Here is an 18002-nt window from a genome sequence, read left to right as displayed (position 1 = left end):
CTCCTCCCCCCCCAAAAAACAGGGCAAAAAAACCCCAGTCTGAATATTAAGTTTCTCTCTTCAATTATATTGACTAGTATCTTGGCAAGCAATGTGATGTAACGTTGATCTTTGTGTCCCAGTACAAGCTGACTGATCACAGGTGGTCTTCAACTTTCAACAGTTCCTTTAGTGACCATCCAAACGGCACTGAAAAAAGTGTCTTCTGCCTGTTTTTTTTCACACTTAACAATCATTGTAACCTAGTCACGTGATCAGATTTCAATCGCTTAGCAACTGATTCATATTTATGACGGTCGCAGTGTCCTGGGGTCACGTGATCTCCTTTTGCAAACTTCTGACAAGCAAAGTCAATGGGGAAGCCAGATTCGCTTAACTTAGCAACTGCAGTGATTCACTTAACAACTGAGGCAAGAAAGGTCATAAAACGAGTCAAACTCACTTAACAGATGTTTCCCTTAGCAATGGAAATTTTGCGCTTCCTGTAGTTAGTCCTAGCTATTTCTCTTCCCAACTTGCGGCTATAAAATAAATACAAACTCTAAGAAAGCCGATATTCAGATGAACTTGTTTTTCAGCCTGTTGCGTTTTATTGCTCTATACTAGATTAAAAATTAAGATGGTGCTGTTCTAAAGGGGTCCCAAACTATTGTTTTGGGGGGGGGAGAAAAAATTTAATCTTTGTCCCATCAATGCTTGCAAATTCAAAACTGGTTTTTAAACTTTTATCCCCGTTATCTAAAGTGGGTACAAGCATTAAGTTACCCTTTGAAATATTCAGTTGCTACTCTGGGTGGTTTCTCTATTTTCAGTGTTAATCACATTGGGAAATGTTGCTTTCCTGTACGTCGTCATGTTAAACCCCAAATGCTAAACGTCACTTCTTTTTTTCTTCTTCTTTCCTTTCTTTCTTCCTTTCTGCAGAGAACAGGAGACTGTGCCGGAGATTCTGAAAGGTAACTAACTCTTTATTTATTTCTACTTTTTTTTAGACAGCAATGCTAATTAAGACTTTGAAAAGTTGGCCCTTGATTAGAGTCCTTGAGAACCTTTGTACTTGCGAATCTGATCTCACTTGCCAAGACGCAGCTAAGGAAAGAATGAATGGCTTTCATGATCCCTCTGGATTTGGAGAGTTTTGCATGAAACAAAAAGATGGCAAGAGAAAAATTGTTCTAGAAGGCCATGCAATAGGAACATGATTTTTAAGGCAGAAGTGACATCTGCAATTACAAAGTAAATGAAGATTCATTTTCACTTGCTCTTGGGTTTTTTGTTAACTGCTTCTATTTTCAACAAGATAACTAAAACATGTCCCAGTGCCTTAACTGAGACTTGACCTTATTGTGTCTGTCATTGAGTTTGATCTAATTAAATCTGTACCCCATGCAAACAGGTTTGGATTACACGCGGACTAGATTAGAAATATTTTGCACCAATTGAAATCTATGGCAAGTTTAAATTATGATTTGTGCTCCGCGGGAACAACTGTTGAATAACTGAATTTGGATCCAAGGTCTCTATGGATTTTTATAATATTCTAAAAATCTCAGCTAGAGCATTTGATTCAGGCAATTGGCCTCCTTTGGTTGTTTTTTATTACCATACTTGGATATCATTTTATATCTTGTACTGTATTTATATAAAGTATTTGTTTTAGGCTGGGTTTTTTTCTGGTTTATTATTTGTTTTTTTTTTCTGTTTTATACTCCTCCAAGATATGTTATTTAAGTTAGGTAGCCTTATAGATCTAGTAAATAAATAAATGTAAAATTCTTAAAATTGAACTCCATGCAAATATTATGTATCTTATTTCTTTTTCATCCATAATGTTTTGGTTGGTGTTGACCATGTTCCCAATAATCAGGCAAGAAAAATTTTCCATAAGACTCACGAGAGAGAGAGAGAGAGAGAGAGAGAGAGAGAGAGAGAGAGAGAGAGAGAGAGAGAGAGAGAGAGAGAGAGAGATGTTTATTTTTCGAAAGCTTGTTATCTAGTCTATAATGTTTCACCTTCTTTCAGGGTTGACTTGGCCTTTGTAATTTAAGTTTTCCAAAGTGCAGAAAAATTTTCTTTTCAAAAACTCTTTTGCTTTTGACACAAGCTAGGAAAAGTGTGTTGAAATGGGCAGTAGGGAGCATTTTCTGAAATGGGAAAAATATCCATTTTGCGCCCCCCAAAAATAGCAGTATCAGTACCTAGCTTGCTTCCCATTCCAGCAAGTGGAACACCAACAAGAATCAAACTGTCCCACCACCTTCTCCTGATCTCTGGGTCTTCTTTCCTATGGACTGATCCTCAAAGACAAGTGAAACATTTGGCAGTAATTTTTTTTTCTTAGCAAGAAAAAAAAAAACCTGGCCTTGTAGAGCTTGAGCTGCTGATAGGGATAATAAATATTTCAGAGACTTTGGTGAGAAAGAAATAGCTCAATGTACATTTTAGCTGGAACCCATCTAGTTCACAGTTCCTGAATTAGCACCCAAACGAAAATGCTATCCATCAGCATTCCTCTTTGTCCAATTTGCTAATTTTAAGTCTTTTTTTTAAAAAAATGGCTCCATTAAGAAAAGTATAATACAATATATACCAGCCTGTATACCCAGCATATGACCGTATAAGCATCTATTATAGTAAATCAATTCATTCACAATTTATTTATCATATACTAAAGATATATATACTCCTGCGAGTCCCTTGGACAGCAAGGTGTTCAAACCGGTCAGTCCTAGAGGAGATCAACCCCGACTGCTCTTTAGAAGGCCAGATCCTGAAGTTGAAACTCAAATAATTTGGCCACCTAATGAGAAGGAAGGACTCACTGGAGAAGGGCCTAATGCTGGGAAAGATTGAGGGCAATAGAAGAAGGGGACGACAGAGAATGAGGTGGCTGGATGGAGACACTGAAGCAGTAGGTGTGAACTTAAATGGACTCCAGAAGATGATAGAGGACAGAAGACCTGGAGGAACATTGTCCATGGGGTCGCGATGGGTCCTCTACCATCTTCTGGAGTCCATTTAAGTTCACACCTACTGCTTCAGTGACTCCATCCAGCCATCTCATTCTCTGTCGTCCCCTTCTTCTATTGCCCTCAATCTTTCCCAGCATTAGGCCCTTCTCCAGTGAGTCCTTCCTTCTCATTAGGTGGCCAAAGTATTTGAGTTTCAACTTCAGGATCTGGCCTTCTAAAGAGCAGTCGGGGTTGATCTCCTCTAGGACTGACCGGTTTGAATGCCTTGCTGTCCAAGGGACTCGCAGGAGTCTTCTCCAGCACCATAGTTCAAAGGCCTCAATTCTTTGGCACTCAGCCTTTCTTATGGTCCAACTTTCACAGCCATACATTGCAACTGGGAAAACCATGGTCTGGACTATAGTGCTGTCCATGGGGTTTTCATGGCAAAGATACTGGAGTGGTTTGCCATTTCCTTCTCCAGTGGATCACATTTTGTCAGAACTCTCTGCTATGACCTGTCCATCTTGGGTGGCCCTGTATGGCATAGCTTATAGCTTCATTGAGTTACACAAGCCCCTTCATCACAACAAGGCAGTAATCCATAAAGGGGAGGTGTATTGATACACCTGATTAACTCCAGCTTTCCATATGTTATAAAAGAAACCTTTACCATTTTGAGATGGCAAATACATTCCCTGTAGCTTCACCATTTCCCCATGGACATGCCCGGAAAATGAGAGGACTTGCTTTATTTATTTCTGCCGGAGATTTCATTTACCGCCCACCTTCCATCTTGGCAAGACCGTGGAAAAATGAAATTTGAGGATGATGCGTTTGGACTTGTCCTTCAGAAAACCCAGCTGTGCCATGCCTTTTGAATGAAATGCATTCAATCCTCTGTCCATTAACGCAGAAAGAAAAACATTTGGGATTGAACGCTGTTGGCATGATGTTGCTTCTTCCTCTCCCGGTGTCAGAAGATAAAAAGAAAGGGGGAAAAATAGGCCATGATGGATAGTTTGTCAGATCAAGTTTTAGCTTTATGGCTCTATCCAATTTCTTGGCAGGTTTAAATTCTCTGAGGGAATCGCTGAGCCTTCTGAGTTTCTTCAGGCATGTCTTCGGATAAACTGTTAAGCAAAATGAACCGAAGGGAATGGAAGCGAAGGCAATCGGATAGCTAAGTCAGAATTTAGCTTCAGTAGGAAAGGAAAGGGGCTAGATAAGCTACAATCAGAACACATAACCTGCCACTAATCTGTAATATAACAACAACAACAACAATAATAATAATAAAGTTGGAAGGGATATTGGAGGTCATTTAGTCCAGGCAGGAAACCCTATACTATTTCAGACAAATGGCTGTCCAGTCTCTTCTTAAACACTTCCAGTGTTGGAGCACTCACAGCTTCTGGAGGCAGGTTGTTCCACTGGTTAATTGTTCTGTCAGGAAATTTTTCCTTAGTTCTAGGTTGCTTCTCCCTTTGGTCAGTTTCCATCCGTTGCTTCTTGTCCTGCCTTCAGGTGCTTTGGAGAATAGCTTGACTCTTTCTTTGTGACAGCCCCTGAGATAGTGGAACACTGCTATCATGTCACACTTCATCCTTCTCTTCATTAAACTAGACATACCCAATTCCAGCAACTGTTCCTTATATGTTTTAGCCTCTAGTCCCCTGATCATTTTTGTTGCTCTTCTCACTCTTTCTAGAGTCTCAACATCTTTTTTACATCGTGGTGACCAAAACTGGATGCAGTATTCCAAATGTGGCCTTACCAAGGCATTGTAAAGTGGTATTAATACTTCATATGATCTTGATTCTATCCCTCTGTTAATGCAGCCTAGCACCATGTTGGCTTTATTAGCAGCTGCAGCACACTGCTGACTCATATTTAAGTGAGTGTCCACTAGGACTCCAAGATCCCTCTCACAGTTGCTACTATTGAGCAAGGTACCACCTATACTATACCTGTGCATTTGGTTTTATAATAACCTTCTCATAACCCACACAGGAAGGTGAAATGATAGTACAGATAGTCTGTTTATAGGTGAGAAACAATAAAAGAAACTGCTATTAAGTAACTCTATAGGAGTGTTTTGGTTCTTGGAGCCTGATGCCCACCCTCCTAGATGCAAATGGCAGCTTGTTTCCCCTTTGCTACCTGTAGTATCTCAGTCTGCTCTTCCAAGCGCCTGAGTCATTGCAGCCAATAACAACATCAATCCCAGAGCAATTTTCTTGCAATCTTAGAATAATCCTTGTGATCAAAGCACGTATGTGTTCCTTTCAGTCAAGTTTGCCTGCCCTTGAGTGGTGAGAAACATTTCTGGCTCTTGTTCTTGACTTCCTACAGTCTTGTGTTATTTCTTTAATGGGAATTGTAAATTACCTTCTCAAGGAGCTGCGGAGACAAAACAACCTCAGCCTGGGATTATGAATGAGGCCGAGGACCCCCTTCCCCATCCCCCGCTGTGTTATTTAAATGAAACAAGTCGTTTCATTTCCACCCTAATTAGAATTGTGCAAATGGAAGAAACCAGACAGAGTAATTATGGAAATGTTTACCTTTACTGGTGCCTTCGTGCATTTATCAAAAGGACTGGTGGGATTGTCGCCAGGTAGATGCTCCAATGAATGAGCAAAAGTTGCCCACTTTGAACATAGCAGTCGGGTCATTGTTAGGTTTGTACGCACACCTTATAATTCTGTCTGATGCACACAACTAGCTTCCCAAGGGTTTCTTGCTATCAGCAACATCCCTCGTTTGATCTCTCACTGAAGAGCATTCTTTTCCATGCAACAGAACCATTGCAGTATAAACAGAGGTAAAGGGTCTAATACCTGGATCCATCCTAGCCAACTTGGACCAAGCTGAGTATTTCCTAGAATCTCTGTAGCTCAGGGTTGAAAGTGAAGTTCTTGTGCTCTTGGAGTTTAGCTTTTGTCAGAGCATGCACAATCTTATTGTGCTGAGGTAACCCAGGAGTAAATGCAGTAAACAGTGGTTTGTAATGAAATGGTGGTTTATATTACACTATATCTACATAGAATATATACATGTGGTGATACAGCAAACTCCAATATACAGTAGTTATAGCAGTCAAATGGAGGAGGGAGGGAGGGAGGGAGAGGGAGAGAGAGAGAGAGAGAGAGAGAGAGAGAGAGAGAGACTCCAGTAAAAAAAACTCCCCTTTTATACTCAGCCTCTTAAAGGCACAGACACAGACCCTGCTGAGTCATTCCTAATATGGCATCATCCTATCATTGCATCATCCACATTCCATTACATCTTTACATAAGCTGTTTAGCTGTTAAATTATTATCCTGACAGGCTGTTTCTTTACCTAATTAGGGAACAGCATCAGTGCAATAGGGAGTAGGGTTTGTTGCTTGTTCTTTGTTTTCTTTTGTTTTTACATAATACTGTAGATTGACCTTCCAGTTTTGATAGGTCTGTGGCTCTCTCGTTGATGGTCTCTTGTTTATTGTTTTCTGCCTGATTCTCCCAAAGGCAATGGATTAAATAAGTGGAAATTGAATGCAAATGCAATTAAGATATGTTTTGGCTAGGAAAGATATTCCAAACTGATATTATAAGAGAAATGTAATAAATGTTGATAGGTAATTGTATGTTTACTAACAATAATAAGAATTGTATTTGCTTAATGTTGAAAAATTATTATTACTAGAAGAAGAGAGGTATTGGCGGGTGTAACATTGGAAAAACTTATATAGTTTTATAGCCTAGATATAGTTTCCCTATTCTTCCTACTCCATTAGTTATCTTCCCCATGTCATGGTGGTATAAATCTGATCTTCACCTGCTTTGGCCAAAGGAAAACTTGGCTCAGAGTCAATTCCCCGTTGGAAGAATCTCCTTCCCAGCTGTGTTTCCTCTGATGGGACATCTGTTTCGTTGAAGTTCTACACTGTAGACATATCTTCTGGGAACGCCAACCACGGTGTGGGGGTCTGTGATGAGCAGTTATCCTACAGTGCAATTACTGATAAATTCCCACAGCAGCATGTCGCTCCACACTTGTGTGGCTAATTATAATGGCATGCAGCTCTGAGGCTAATGGAGAACTGCCAAAGAATATTGATTGCCCAGGTCTGCCTGCAAATGGATGGGTTGACACTACTGGAAAAAGAGCTGTGAAAGGGATCAATTTATGGTATATACAAATTGGCTCAACATCTTGCTCTCAGCTATGACGTGGGGAGCAATGGATGTTACAAGCCCATCAATTGCTTATAATCCAACAATTCCATCAATTGCTTGCAATCCAATTTATACCTTGGCATATGGTAAAGGCCAAAACAGTCACGGCTTATTCAATACTTATTCAATACAAGCCCTCTATATAGCATAAGGTAAGAACCAGGTTGGACTGTAAAGCATAAAAGAGCTCTCCCTTAGTTGTAAGCAGGCAAGCCGAATAGATCTACTGTAGATTAATAGGTAACAATGGCATGAAAATAATAATAATAATAATAATAATAGGTGCCTTGGGTGCAATCCCAAAACAACTGGAGCACCACTTGAACACCATTGGCATTGACAAATTCGCCATTAGTCAATTGCAAAAGGCGGCCTTACTAGGAACCGCTTCCATCCTGCGACGATATCTGTAATACCATCAAACATCCATGTCTGCTTATCTCAGGTCCTTGGTAAGGACTCGATAGGTAGGCAAAATGCCAAATCCAGTCTGAACATCTGGCTGACTGTGCAATGATGATGATGATGATGATGATGATGATGATAATAATAATAATAATAATAATAATAATAATAATAATAATAATAATAATAATAATAATAATAATAATAATAATAATGGCTTACTGACTACTGGAGAGACCAAACAGGCCAACAAGAAAGACCAAATGAAGAACAGAATAGAGGCATGGGAAGACAAAGCACTACATGGCCAATATGTTAAAAAAATAGCTGGGAAAGCAGATAATAACAAGACCTGGCAATGGCTAAGAGCAGGAAAATTGAAGAAAGAGACCGAGGGACTAATTCTGGCTGCACAAGACCAAGCCTTAAGGACAAATGCATATAAAGTCAAAATTGAGAAGACAGCAACAGACAGTAAGTGCCGCCTATGCAAAGAAGCTGAAGAAACAGTGGACCACTTGGTAAGCTGTTGCAAGAAGATTGCACAGACTGATTACAAGCAGCGGCATGACAAAGTAGCAACAATGGTGCATTGGAAGATCTGCAAAAAATATCATTTGCCTGTAAGCAAAAACTGGTGGGATCATAAAATAGAGAAAGTCATAGAAAATGATAAAATTAAACTGCTCTGGGACTTCAGAATTCAAACAGACAAGAACCTGCAACATAACACCCCAGACTTAACAATTGTCGATAAGAAAGACAAAAAAGTCTGGATAGTGGACGTGGCAGTGCCTGGAGACAGCAGAATAGAAGAGAAAGAACTGGAGAAGATAACAAAATACAAAGACCTACAAATAGAAATAGAAAGACTGTGGCAAAAGCAAGCAAGGGTAGTACCAATAGTAATAGGCTCCTTGGGTGCAATCCCAAAACAACTGGAGCACCACTTGAACACCATTGGCATTGACAAATTCGCTATTAGTCAATTGCAAAAGGCAGCCTTACTAGGAACTGCTTCCATCCTGCGACGATATCTGTAATACCATCAAACATCCACATCTGCCTATCCCAGGTCCTGGGTAAGGACTCGATAGGTAGACAAAATGCCAAATCCAGTCTGAACATCTGGCTGACTGTGCGATGATCCATAATAATAATAATAATAAAGTTGGAAGGGACCTTGGAGGTCATCGAGTCCAACCCCCTGCTCAGGCAGGAAACCCTATACCATTTCAGACAAATGGCTGTCCAGTCTCTTCTTAAAAACCTCCAGTGTTGGAGCATTCACAGCTTCTGGAGGCAAGTAGTTCCACTGGTTAATTGTTCTAACTGTCAGGAAGTTTCTCCTTAGTCTTTCTTCAGATGCCCACCTTGAACAGTTTTGCTACGCCAGCCATATTATGCTGTCTACTTTCAAATGTTTTCCCCCTTTTGGTTGAAATCTATCTGTATTTCTTGAATCAGCAGACCAGCATGAGTTTCTAAATCGGCTTGATGAAAAAACGCTGCTTCCTTGGCCTTTTTGTTCTGCAGGGCTCAGTCCAAAAGCAGCAGGAAGTAGACAGAGGCCTTTCGGTCACAGCTGAGGTTTTTTTTCCCACCGATGTTTCAAACTGCTGAACTTGAAGGAATGCTTGGCTATAGCCAAATCAGCAGTGAGCTGGCTCTCCTGCTGCTTAGGCCAATAATGCCAGCAAAAAAAAAAAAAAAAACAGAGACAGCAAATGAGGAGGGGTTGGGTTGGAGGGTTTTTTGGGGATCCTTCTGGCTCAGCATGCAGCTGTGCCCTGTGCTGAAATCGTAAGTCAAAGTCCAGCAGCTTTCTAGATTTAATATAGATTCCGAAATGGCTTCTGCCGTTTAGGTAAGATGCGTGGATCCCTGCAGGTGCTGTGAAATGAAGAGGGCAGGAACTGGATCACAGAGTATTAAGTTCATGCGCGCGGAGAACTTAGAGGGAATCCCATCTGTGAAAGGTGTTACTTTACCTTTTATCGCTCCGTGCCAGGGGATGAACCTTAAGTAACAGCATTACAAAAAGGAAACAAAAGCTTTAATATAGCCACTCTGACCCTATCCCCATCATCTTCCTTCTCACAAACGTTGCTAACAGAATAACAGAGTTGGAAGGGACCTTGGAGGTCTTCTAGTCCAACCCCCTGCTCAGGCAGGAAACCCTATACCATTTCAGACAAATGGCTGTCCAGTCTCTTCTTAAAAACCTCCAGTGTAGGAGCACCTACAAGTTCTGGAGGCAAGTTGTTCCACTGATTAATTGTTCTCACTGTCAGGCAATTTCTCCTTAATTCTAGGCTGCTTCTCTCCTTGATTAGTTTTCATCCATTGCTTCTTGTCTTGCCTTCAGGCGTTATTCTCTAATAGGTGGATCCCCCCCCCTCCTTGTGGCAGCTGCTCAGATATTGGAACACTGCTATCATGTCATGCCAAGTCCTTGTTTTCATTAAACAAGATATACCTAATTCCTGCAACCATTCTTCATATGTTTTCAGTCCCCTAATCATCTTGTTCTTCTAAGATAACTAATTGTTTAGAATAGAGTAGAATAATAGAGTTGGAAGGGACCTTGGTCATCTAGTCCAACCCCTGCCCAAGCAGGAGACCCAGTGGTGGGATTCAACCGGTTCGCACCACTTCGGCAGAACCGGTAGCTAATTTTTGGTTGCCCAGGCCCAGAATGGACTTCCGGAAGCGGCATCCACACAAAGAACCGGTTGTTCACCTATTTGAATCCCACCACTGAGGAGACCCTACACCATCTCTGACAGATGGCAGTCCAGTCTCTTTTTGAAAGCCTCCAGTGATAAAGCTTCCACAACTTCTGAAGGAAAGCTGTTCCAGTGGTTGATTGTTCTCACGGTCAGAAAATCTCTTCTTATTTCTAGGTCGAATCTCTCCTTGAGCAGTTTCCACCCGTTATTCCTTGTCTGTTCTTCTAAGCCAGTGGTTCTCAACCTGTGGGTCGGGACCCCATTTGGGGTCGAACGACCATTTCACGGGGGTCTGCCATTTTTTCCCCCTTTTCCTTAGCTGTGCTACTCCCTTTTGTTCTATTGGCTTTTGAAAGCCAACAGAATAGACTCTCTTGAATAGTTAATAACAGTTAACTCAACCATGCTAAATATTTGTTTTATTGCAAATAAGAAAGAAAGCCTATGTGTTCAGAAGATCTGCCTTCCTAATAGCACAGTGGTTCTCAACCTGTGGGTCGGGACCCCACTTGGGGTCGAACGACCATTTCATGGGGGTTGCCAAAGAATGCAGTCCGCCATTTTTTCCCCCCTTTCCTTAGCTGTGCTACTCCCTTTTATTCTATTGGCTTTTGAAAGCCAATAGAATAGACTCTCTTGAATAGGGTCTAATTCTATTGGCTTTCAAAAGCCAATAGGAATTGTCCAGGCTGTCTCTGCCCTGCTGAGCCCGCCAAAAGTCCCATTCTGCAAACGGTGCTGCACCAGTGGAGTAGTCCTCGACTTACGACCGGTTGAGTAGTCCTCGGCTTACGACCGGTTGGGGGTCGCGGCATTAAAAAGGTTGAGAACCACTGTTCTAAGCTAACTAATTAAATACATCTTCCAAGGTCCTGATCTTTATTCAGACCTCTGATCACTTTTTTTTAAAAAAAATGCATCGTGTTTGGCTCTGCCAAACCTGTGGATTTGAATAAAGGCATTAAAGTGATGGCAAGCCCACTTTTGATTCGCACCATGAAACTGACCTCTTTTGCAGCGACTTCTGCTGAGGTTTTCATGAAAGGATCCAACACACAATGGCAAGGTGTGTTTGCGCCTTGGGAAAACACAGGGTTGCCCCTTTTTGTCTTGCTACAGACATAAGTGTGTCCCTTGGCATCCATTCATTTTCTCTAAGACTGAACCACAAAACACCCAGTCCTATTTTTAATCTAGATTATCACAAAGTATAAACCCAGCATAGCTCCTCAAGTTTATTTAAGACCTATAGTTTCCATATGCTGATTTGCTCCCCATGTGGGAAAAACAAGATGTGTGAAATTATTTGCGGACACATTCTATAGTTAACTGTGGATTCGGTCAACTGACAATCTAAACAGGGGTTTCTCGATAGGAAAATAAAAGAGCCGTGTGATTCTTTTGCAAAGGTTCAGTTCTGTATTCTGATTTCACAACACAGGATCAACCTTTGCCTGAGCAGGATTTTGTCCAGATGGGCACTGATCATAAAAAATGAGGAGAAGGATTGGAACTGACAAGTTTCAGATTAGTTAGAGCGATGCTTAGAATTAGAATATAAAAAAAAATTAGGCTATAAAAAAAATCTCAGCAACATTCAAAGATAGACATGGGCAAAGTTCACCCTTTGTGGCTCCTCTATTCATGATTAGTCTGCCAAAATTTGACAGCAAAATCATTAATTTTCGGGGTTGTAGATAGATACAGAGACAGATCCTTAGATATATATGAAATAAAACTCATCACAGGGCCCTGAAGTTCAACACACTTTAAGCATTCCCCAACTCATCAAAAATCAGAATAAAGAAACTTCTTAAATAATTGGGCACCTCAAAGTTTCTTCTTCTCTTTTCAAGAAAAAATATAAAAGCAAGTTTTAAAAAAAAACTGATGTGGGTTTCTAAAAGGATTCCCACATCAGTTTTTTTTTAAAACTTGCTTTTATATTTTTTCTTAAAAAGAGAAGAAACTTTGAGGTGCCCAATTATTTAAGAAGTTTCTAATAATAGAATCCAGAAATTAATTTGTAGGCAATCCAGACAAGATAGTTATTTCTACAGCAGATAACATAATGGTAGACCCCTTGGACAACTTCAAAGAGGGGCTGACAAATTCCCGGTGATAAAGATCTCGGCATCTGCTAATCACAGTGGGTGTATATGAACCTTAGATCTCAACAATGTGTTCTGGGCACCCATTATTAGATTATAAGGTTGGGAAAGTGCTATTGCCTATATCCTCCTTATGAGATTAGTCTTTGGTTGACCACAACAGGAAATAAAAAGATGAACAAACAGAGAGTCTAGAGTAGGGGTCTTCAAACTTGTCCCTTTTATGACTTGTGGACTTCAGCTCCCAGAATTCCTCAGCCAGCGTGCCTGGCTGAGAAATTCTGGGAGTTGAGGTCCACAAGTCATAAAAGGGCCAAGTTTGAAGACCTCTGCTCTATACCATTTCAGACAAATGGTTGTCCAATCTCTTCTTAAAAACCTCCAGTAATGGAGCACCCACAACTTCTGGAGGCAAATCATTTCATTGTTTAATTGTTCTAAGTGTCAGGAAATTTCTCCTTAGTTCTAGGTTGCTTCTCTCCTTGATTAGTTTCCATCCGTTGCTTCGTGTTCAGCCTTGAGATGCTTTGGAGAAGAGGTTGACCCCCTCTTCTTTATAGCAGCCCTTCAAATATTGGAAGACGACTGTCATGTCACCCCTAGTGCTTCTTCTCATTAAACTAGATATACCCAATTCCTGCAACCATTACTCATGTGTTTTAGCCTCACATTTCTGGGGCCGAATTCCCTCCACCAGTCCAGTCCATATGTGTTACTTTCCAAGCTGGAATCCTAAAGGCTTCAAAAACTCGCTTCCCAACAAACCCCCTTTTCAAGTAACTGAATGACTTCAGTGGTTTGTCCAGTTCTATGTCAAATGATTCTGAATTGCTTTTTTCGTTTATTGATCCCTTTGATCTAACACTTGCATGAGCAATGAGAGACATGCCTGTCAGCATAGTTGAAAGAGCCAGCAAGCATTTCTGTAACCTTTCCCTGTGACCGGTATAAATGGCATTTATAATTCATTCAGTTTGTGTTTTTGAAATCTTTTCTTCCGTGATCTCTCTTGCAGGTATGTCAACTCTGCTGCTGAGCGCCAAGGAGGTACAGCTATGAGAAAGGTAAATCCCCAAAACCTCACCCTGGTCTCTTTAGAGAAATAATTTACCTCTATGACCCATTGCATGGTTATCTCTGGGGTTTTTTTTTAATGAATGAGTCAATCCAGCAATTCTGCCTGGCTTTCAATGCAGCTGTTTGCGCAGTAATGTTTTTAAAAAGTGCTCAACTTCTCCATCAATGTCAAACTGGAGATCAGAGATAGATGGAAAAATATGGCCTAAACCAGTGATGGTGAACCTCTTAGAGACCGAGTGCCCAAAAACCGCCCTGTCCCCTGTCCCGCCCCGCTGCTCCGGCCCCGTCCTGCCCGGCCCCACCCACCCCGCCTCACAGGGCCACCCGCCGCCTTCACGGACCACCACAGATCGCCCAGTGGCCCTGCAGCACCATGGCGGCCACACCTTCCATCCGCGCCCTGCAGTATCATCTGCACGCAACAGAGCACGAGGGCGGAGTCTTGTCCCTGCTGCATGTCCTTGGCTGCGCTGCTCTGTGCAGGCCGCGCCTGGGGGCAACTCTCCTCCAAGGGGGCTGCTGGTGAGGAGGGAGCCACAGGGGGAGGCGGGGCTGGGACAACAGCACACGTGCCCACAGAGAGGGCTCCGAGTGCCGCCTCTGGCACGCATGCCACAGGTTCGCCACCACTGGCCTAAACAGAACAATGATGGCCAAGGGCCTAGAGATTCGGTCCTGTGTAGGGAAAAAGTTTGGTATTCTTAATCCTAGGTAAAGATAGTTAAGAAATAAATAAGGATAGTTAAGATCGTGTTTAAATAATAAGAGACCAGCCATCTTTTCAGATCCCGGATACCAGCATACAATCTTGTGCAATGATATGGGCACCACAACTATTAAAATTGGTCAGTCTTCATGAGACATTAGCAATCTCGGCCCTCACAAGATGTCAACATTTTTGCTGAAAATGTTGATGTGATTTAATACTCTCATAAGATTTCGTCCCTTTTTCATCCATTTTTAAACAGAGAGATAGGGTTTGCCGGTGTCATTTCAGACCTGTCACAGGTGGTTAGCAAGGGAAGGAATGATATTCTGAATCCCTAACTTAATAGGGCAGAAACGGTTCCCTTGTTTCTGAAGAGTGCACAACCCAACTTATTAGACTGAAATTGCAAGAAGAAATCTTTTGACTAAACCTTAGGCAAAAACTTCTTGAGATAGATTGTTTTTTTTTCTTTTTCAATGCACTTTTTCAGTGTTTTCTTTGGGTCGCGTTGTTTGTTTTTGTTTGTGTTTTATTCTTTAATTTTTTGTTTTTGTTTTGAGTTTTTTTTTGTATTTTAATCCTTTTCGGAATAAAATAAAAATTTGAAGACGAAAGAAAAGAGATAGGTGACGGGTGCACGTGGATTGCCTTGATGGGTCTGTCTTTTTAGCTACATTTCAACAGAATTTGTTCAGAAGTGGAACAGTAATGTATCTTTGTGTCCAAAGGAATGCAGAAGATGTAATATTTGTATCTGTTGGGAGCCAGTTTGATCACGCAGTAGGCTAGAAACCAGGAGAGTGGGGAATTCTAGTTCCATCTTATTCATGGGTGATCTTGTGCTAGTCGCACTTTCTCAGCCCAACTCATCTCATGTTGAGTTATTTGTAAAAATAATAAAAGCAGGTTAATTTTTTAAAAAAAATAAGCAGGTTTAGATTACATTGATGTAGGCTTCCATGATCAGTATCTATTGGGCAACATCAGGTTGCAGGTTTTAGATATAAATATAGACCATGTTCACTAAACCTGGAAGCCTAAAACTGCCCATAGAACAGAGTAGAGTAGAGTAGAGTAGAGTAGAGTAGAATACAGAATAGAATAGAATAGAATAGAATAGAACAAGGAATAGGATAGGATAGGATAGGATAGGATAGGATAGGATAGGATAGGGATAGGATAGGGATAGGATAGAATAGAATAGAATAGAATAGAATAGAATAGAATAGAATAGAATAGAATAGAATAGAATAGAATAGAATAGAACTGGATGGGACCTTGGAGGTCTTCTAGTCCTATACCATCTCAGACAGGTGAATGTCTAGTCTCTTCTTAAAAATCTCCAGTGATGGAGTGCCCACGATTTCTGGTGGCAAGCTGTTCCACTGGTTAATTGTCCTCACTGTCAGGAAGTTTCTCCTCAATTCCAGGTTGCTTCTCTCCTTGATCAGTTTCCAACCATTGTTTCTCGTCCTGCCCTCTGGTGCTTTGTTGAATAATGTGACCCCCTCTTCCTTGTGGCAGCCCCTCAGATACTGGAATACTGCTATCATGTCTCCCCTATTTCTTCTTTTCTTTAGATTAGCCAAACCCAAGTCCCACAGCCGTTCTTTGTATGTTTTAGCCTCCAGGCCTTCGATCATCTTAGTTGATCAATGAGTCTTGATTACTTTGGGGCCTTCTTTCAAATTTATAATTTTCCTATTCTCCAACCCTTGAAGGGCACATTTTCAGTCCTTCAAGTGAAAACTTGTGCATGCACTGTGGTCACGAAGGAAAAAAGCAAGATAGAGAACAATCATTACAACTTACAAACTTGCAATAACTTGGATATCAGAAGCCCAAGTTGGATGGATTTTGTCAAGCGTTAATAACACTGAATTAAATTCCAGACCGTTTTAAGACACACTGCCTTCTGCTTGTCACTTTTCCCAGGGATTTGACACTCATCACTCAAACGGCTAGAAAACATTGTGAGGACAGATTTGTTTCTTAGCAAGAAATCGGTAGACTACTGTTTATTAGAGAGGTGTGAATCAATATAATATCATGTCTTTTTACCGTGTAAATTAATAAGGCAAGATTCCAAACTGGTATTTTTTTGGGGAATTAAAACATCTACTTTTAATAGCTTTACATTTCTAAAGTTCAAAGGCTTTGATGTGTCTTCCATTAAGTTGTGGAATTGTTTAATATAATTTGCTGAAGAAAATCATCTTGCTTTTCTTCTTTGACAGGAAGGTTTTTCCTTAATTCTAAGGTGACCAACCATCCTCCTTTAGGGAGGACAGTCCTCCTTTTGTAAGTTCTGTCCTCCCTCAAAAAGTGTCCTCCTTCATGTCCTCCTTTTCGATATTTGAAGACTAATCTGCAGGGCTTTTTTTCCCCTCATAGAACGCTCAGAACGGCGTTCCGGCACCTTTTTTTGATGGTTTTTTTTTTCAACTTTTGCATGAGCTGTGCTACTCCCCCTATTGGCTTTGAAAGCCAATAGGAATTGCTGCTGAGTGTGCCAAAACACCCGGCCGGCAAACTTTGCACATGCAAGTTGTCTGTATTTATTGTTGCAATGAATAAAATGTTTCTTTTATTTACGATATTTTTTTCTTCAATTTATTTGTGTCCTCCTTTTCATTGTAAAAAAGTTGGTCACCTTATTAATTCAAATTCCTCAAGTGTAGGTTATCTTGAACAAAACTATTGCTAATTTTGAGTAGCATAATTCTTTTCAAAAATAGTCATACGTAAATTTATGTTCGGATAAAAAGAGATGAGAGTTGCCTTTTAAAAGGTAAGATTCATAGCCCAGCAAAGGCCAATTACCTCCAAATATCCATATCTGATCTTAATGAACTCTATGGTGGGATTATGTTATAGGCCAAATATTATGGAGGTCTTGCCTTCTCACACAGCCCATGTCACCCTTGTCACCCAGACAGTTTGGGATTCAAATATGTGAAGAACTGGTTCTCTGTGTGGATGCTGCTTCTGGAAGTCCATTCTGGGCCTGAGCAACAAAAAATTAGCTACCGGTTCTGCTGAAGTGGTGCAAACCAGCTGAATCCCACCACTGCACCTAGACCATTTGTGCTACCGGACCATCCCTGACCCAATCAAAAGAATAAACAATCACTTAAGCTATTCTTCCCATACTGACACTTATAGGAGAAGGACTGGCAGAGCTGGGAGAGGAGTCAAGCGGGGCATAAGTTTAGCATCTCTACATAGTCAGAAAGGATGAAGGACAACCACCTTTGAATGCTGGTCAGTGTGGAGCCAGCTTTCTTCAAATGATGCTGATGTTTTGGTGTTGTTGTTTTCTCCCTGAGCTCTTTGGATTTGCTTCTTTGTAGCATTCCTGCTGAGGTTTAATGCAGATGCTTCGGCAGATGTTGCTGCAAACAATGTAAGCAAGTTCTGTGCTTTATTGTTGCCATTTGCCAGCCCGTTAAGAATTCTCTCTTCCTTTTGGCCCTATTCTTCATGGAGTGAACACAGGATAATTAGCCTGAACTCTAAATGCTTTGAATAGAAGAGTTGGCAGTTTCAGTCCTTTTGGGGGAGTGCTGCCTTTCAGTTTAAGCTGCTTTCTGACAAACTGAAAAGAGCATCTTGTAGCAAAGTGTACAATTAGGTAAGCATTCAAGATTTCAAATGAGGCGCAGGCTTTGAAAAGCAGCTGCTTATAATATTCATTTTTTAAAAAAAAAATATTTTCTTTATGTGGCTTCTGCCTGGGGATGACTAATCAGTCAGATCGGTGTGCGCATTTGTCATTTATCAGAGCAGA

At 40.9% G+C, this 18002-nt stretch overlaps 1 protein-coding gene across 3 annotated transcripts in view; it reads left to right on the top strand.

Moving 5' to 3' along the window:
- Positions 1–18002, top strand: part of LOC120302840 (connector enhancer of kinase suppressor of ras 2-like) — a 228902-nt gene that overhangs the window by 187084 nt on the left and 23816 nt on the right. For all 3 annotated transcript variants that reach the window (XM_039331852.1, XM_039331843.1, XM_039331835.1), the window contains exons 14-15: positions 925–956; positions 13439–13487. In XM_039331852.1, the coding sequence (XP_039187786.1) occupies positions 925–956; positions 13439–13487 (81 nt within the window). The remainder of the gene's footprint in view (positions 1–924; positions 957–13438; positions 13488–18002) is intronic.

This window comes from Crotalus tigris, unplaced genomic scaffold, assembly GCF_016545835.1.
Source record: "Crotalus tigris isolate CLP2741 ecotype Arizona unplaced genomic scaffold, ASM1654583v1 scf7180000017622.5263843, whole genome shotgun sequence".
Classification (NCBI taxonomy): Eukaryota; Metazoa; Chordata; class Lepidosauria; order Squamata; family Viperidae; genus Crotalus; species Crotalus tigris.
This window is presented reverse-complemented; position numbering and strand designations above follow the sequence as displayed.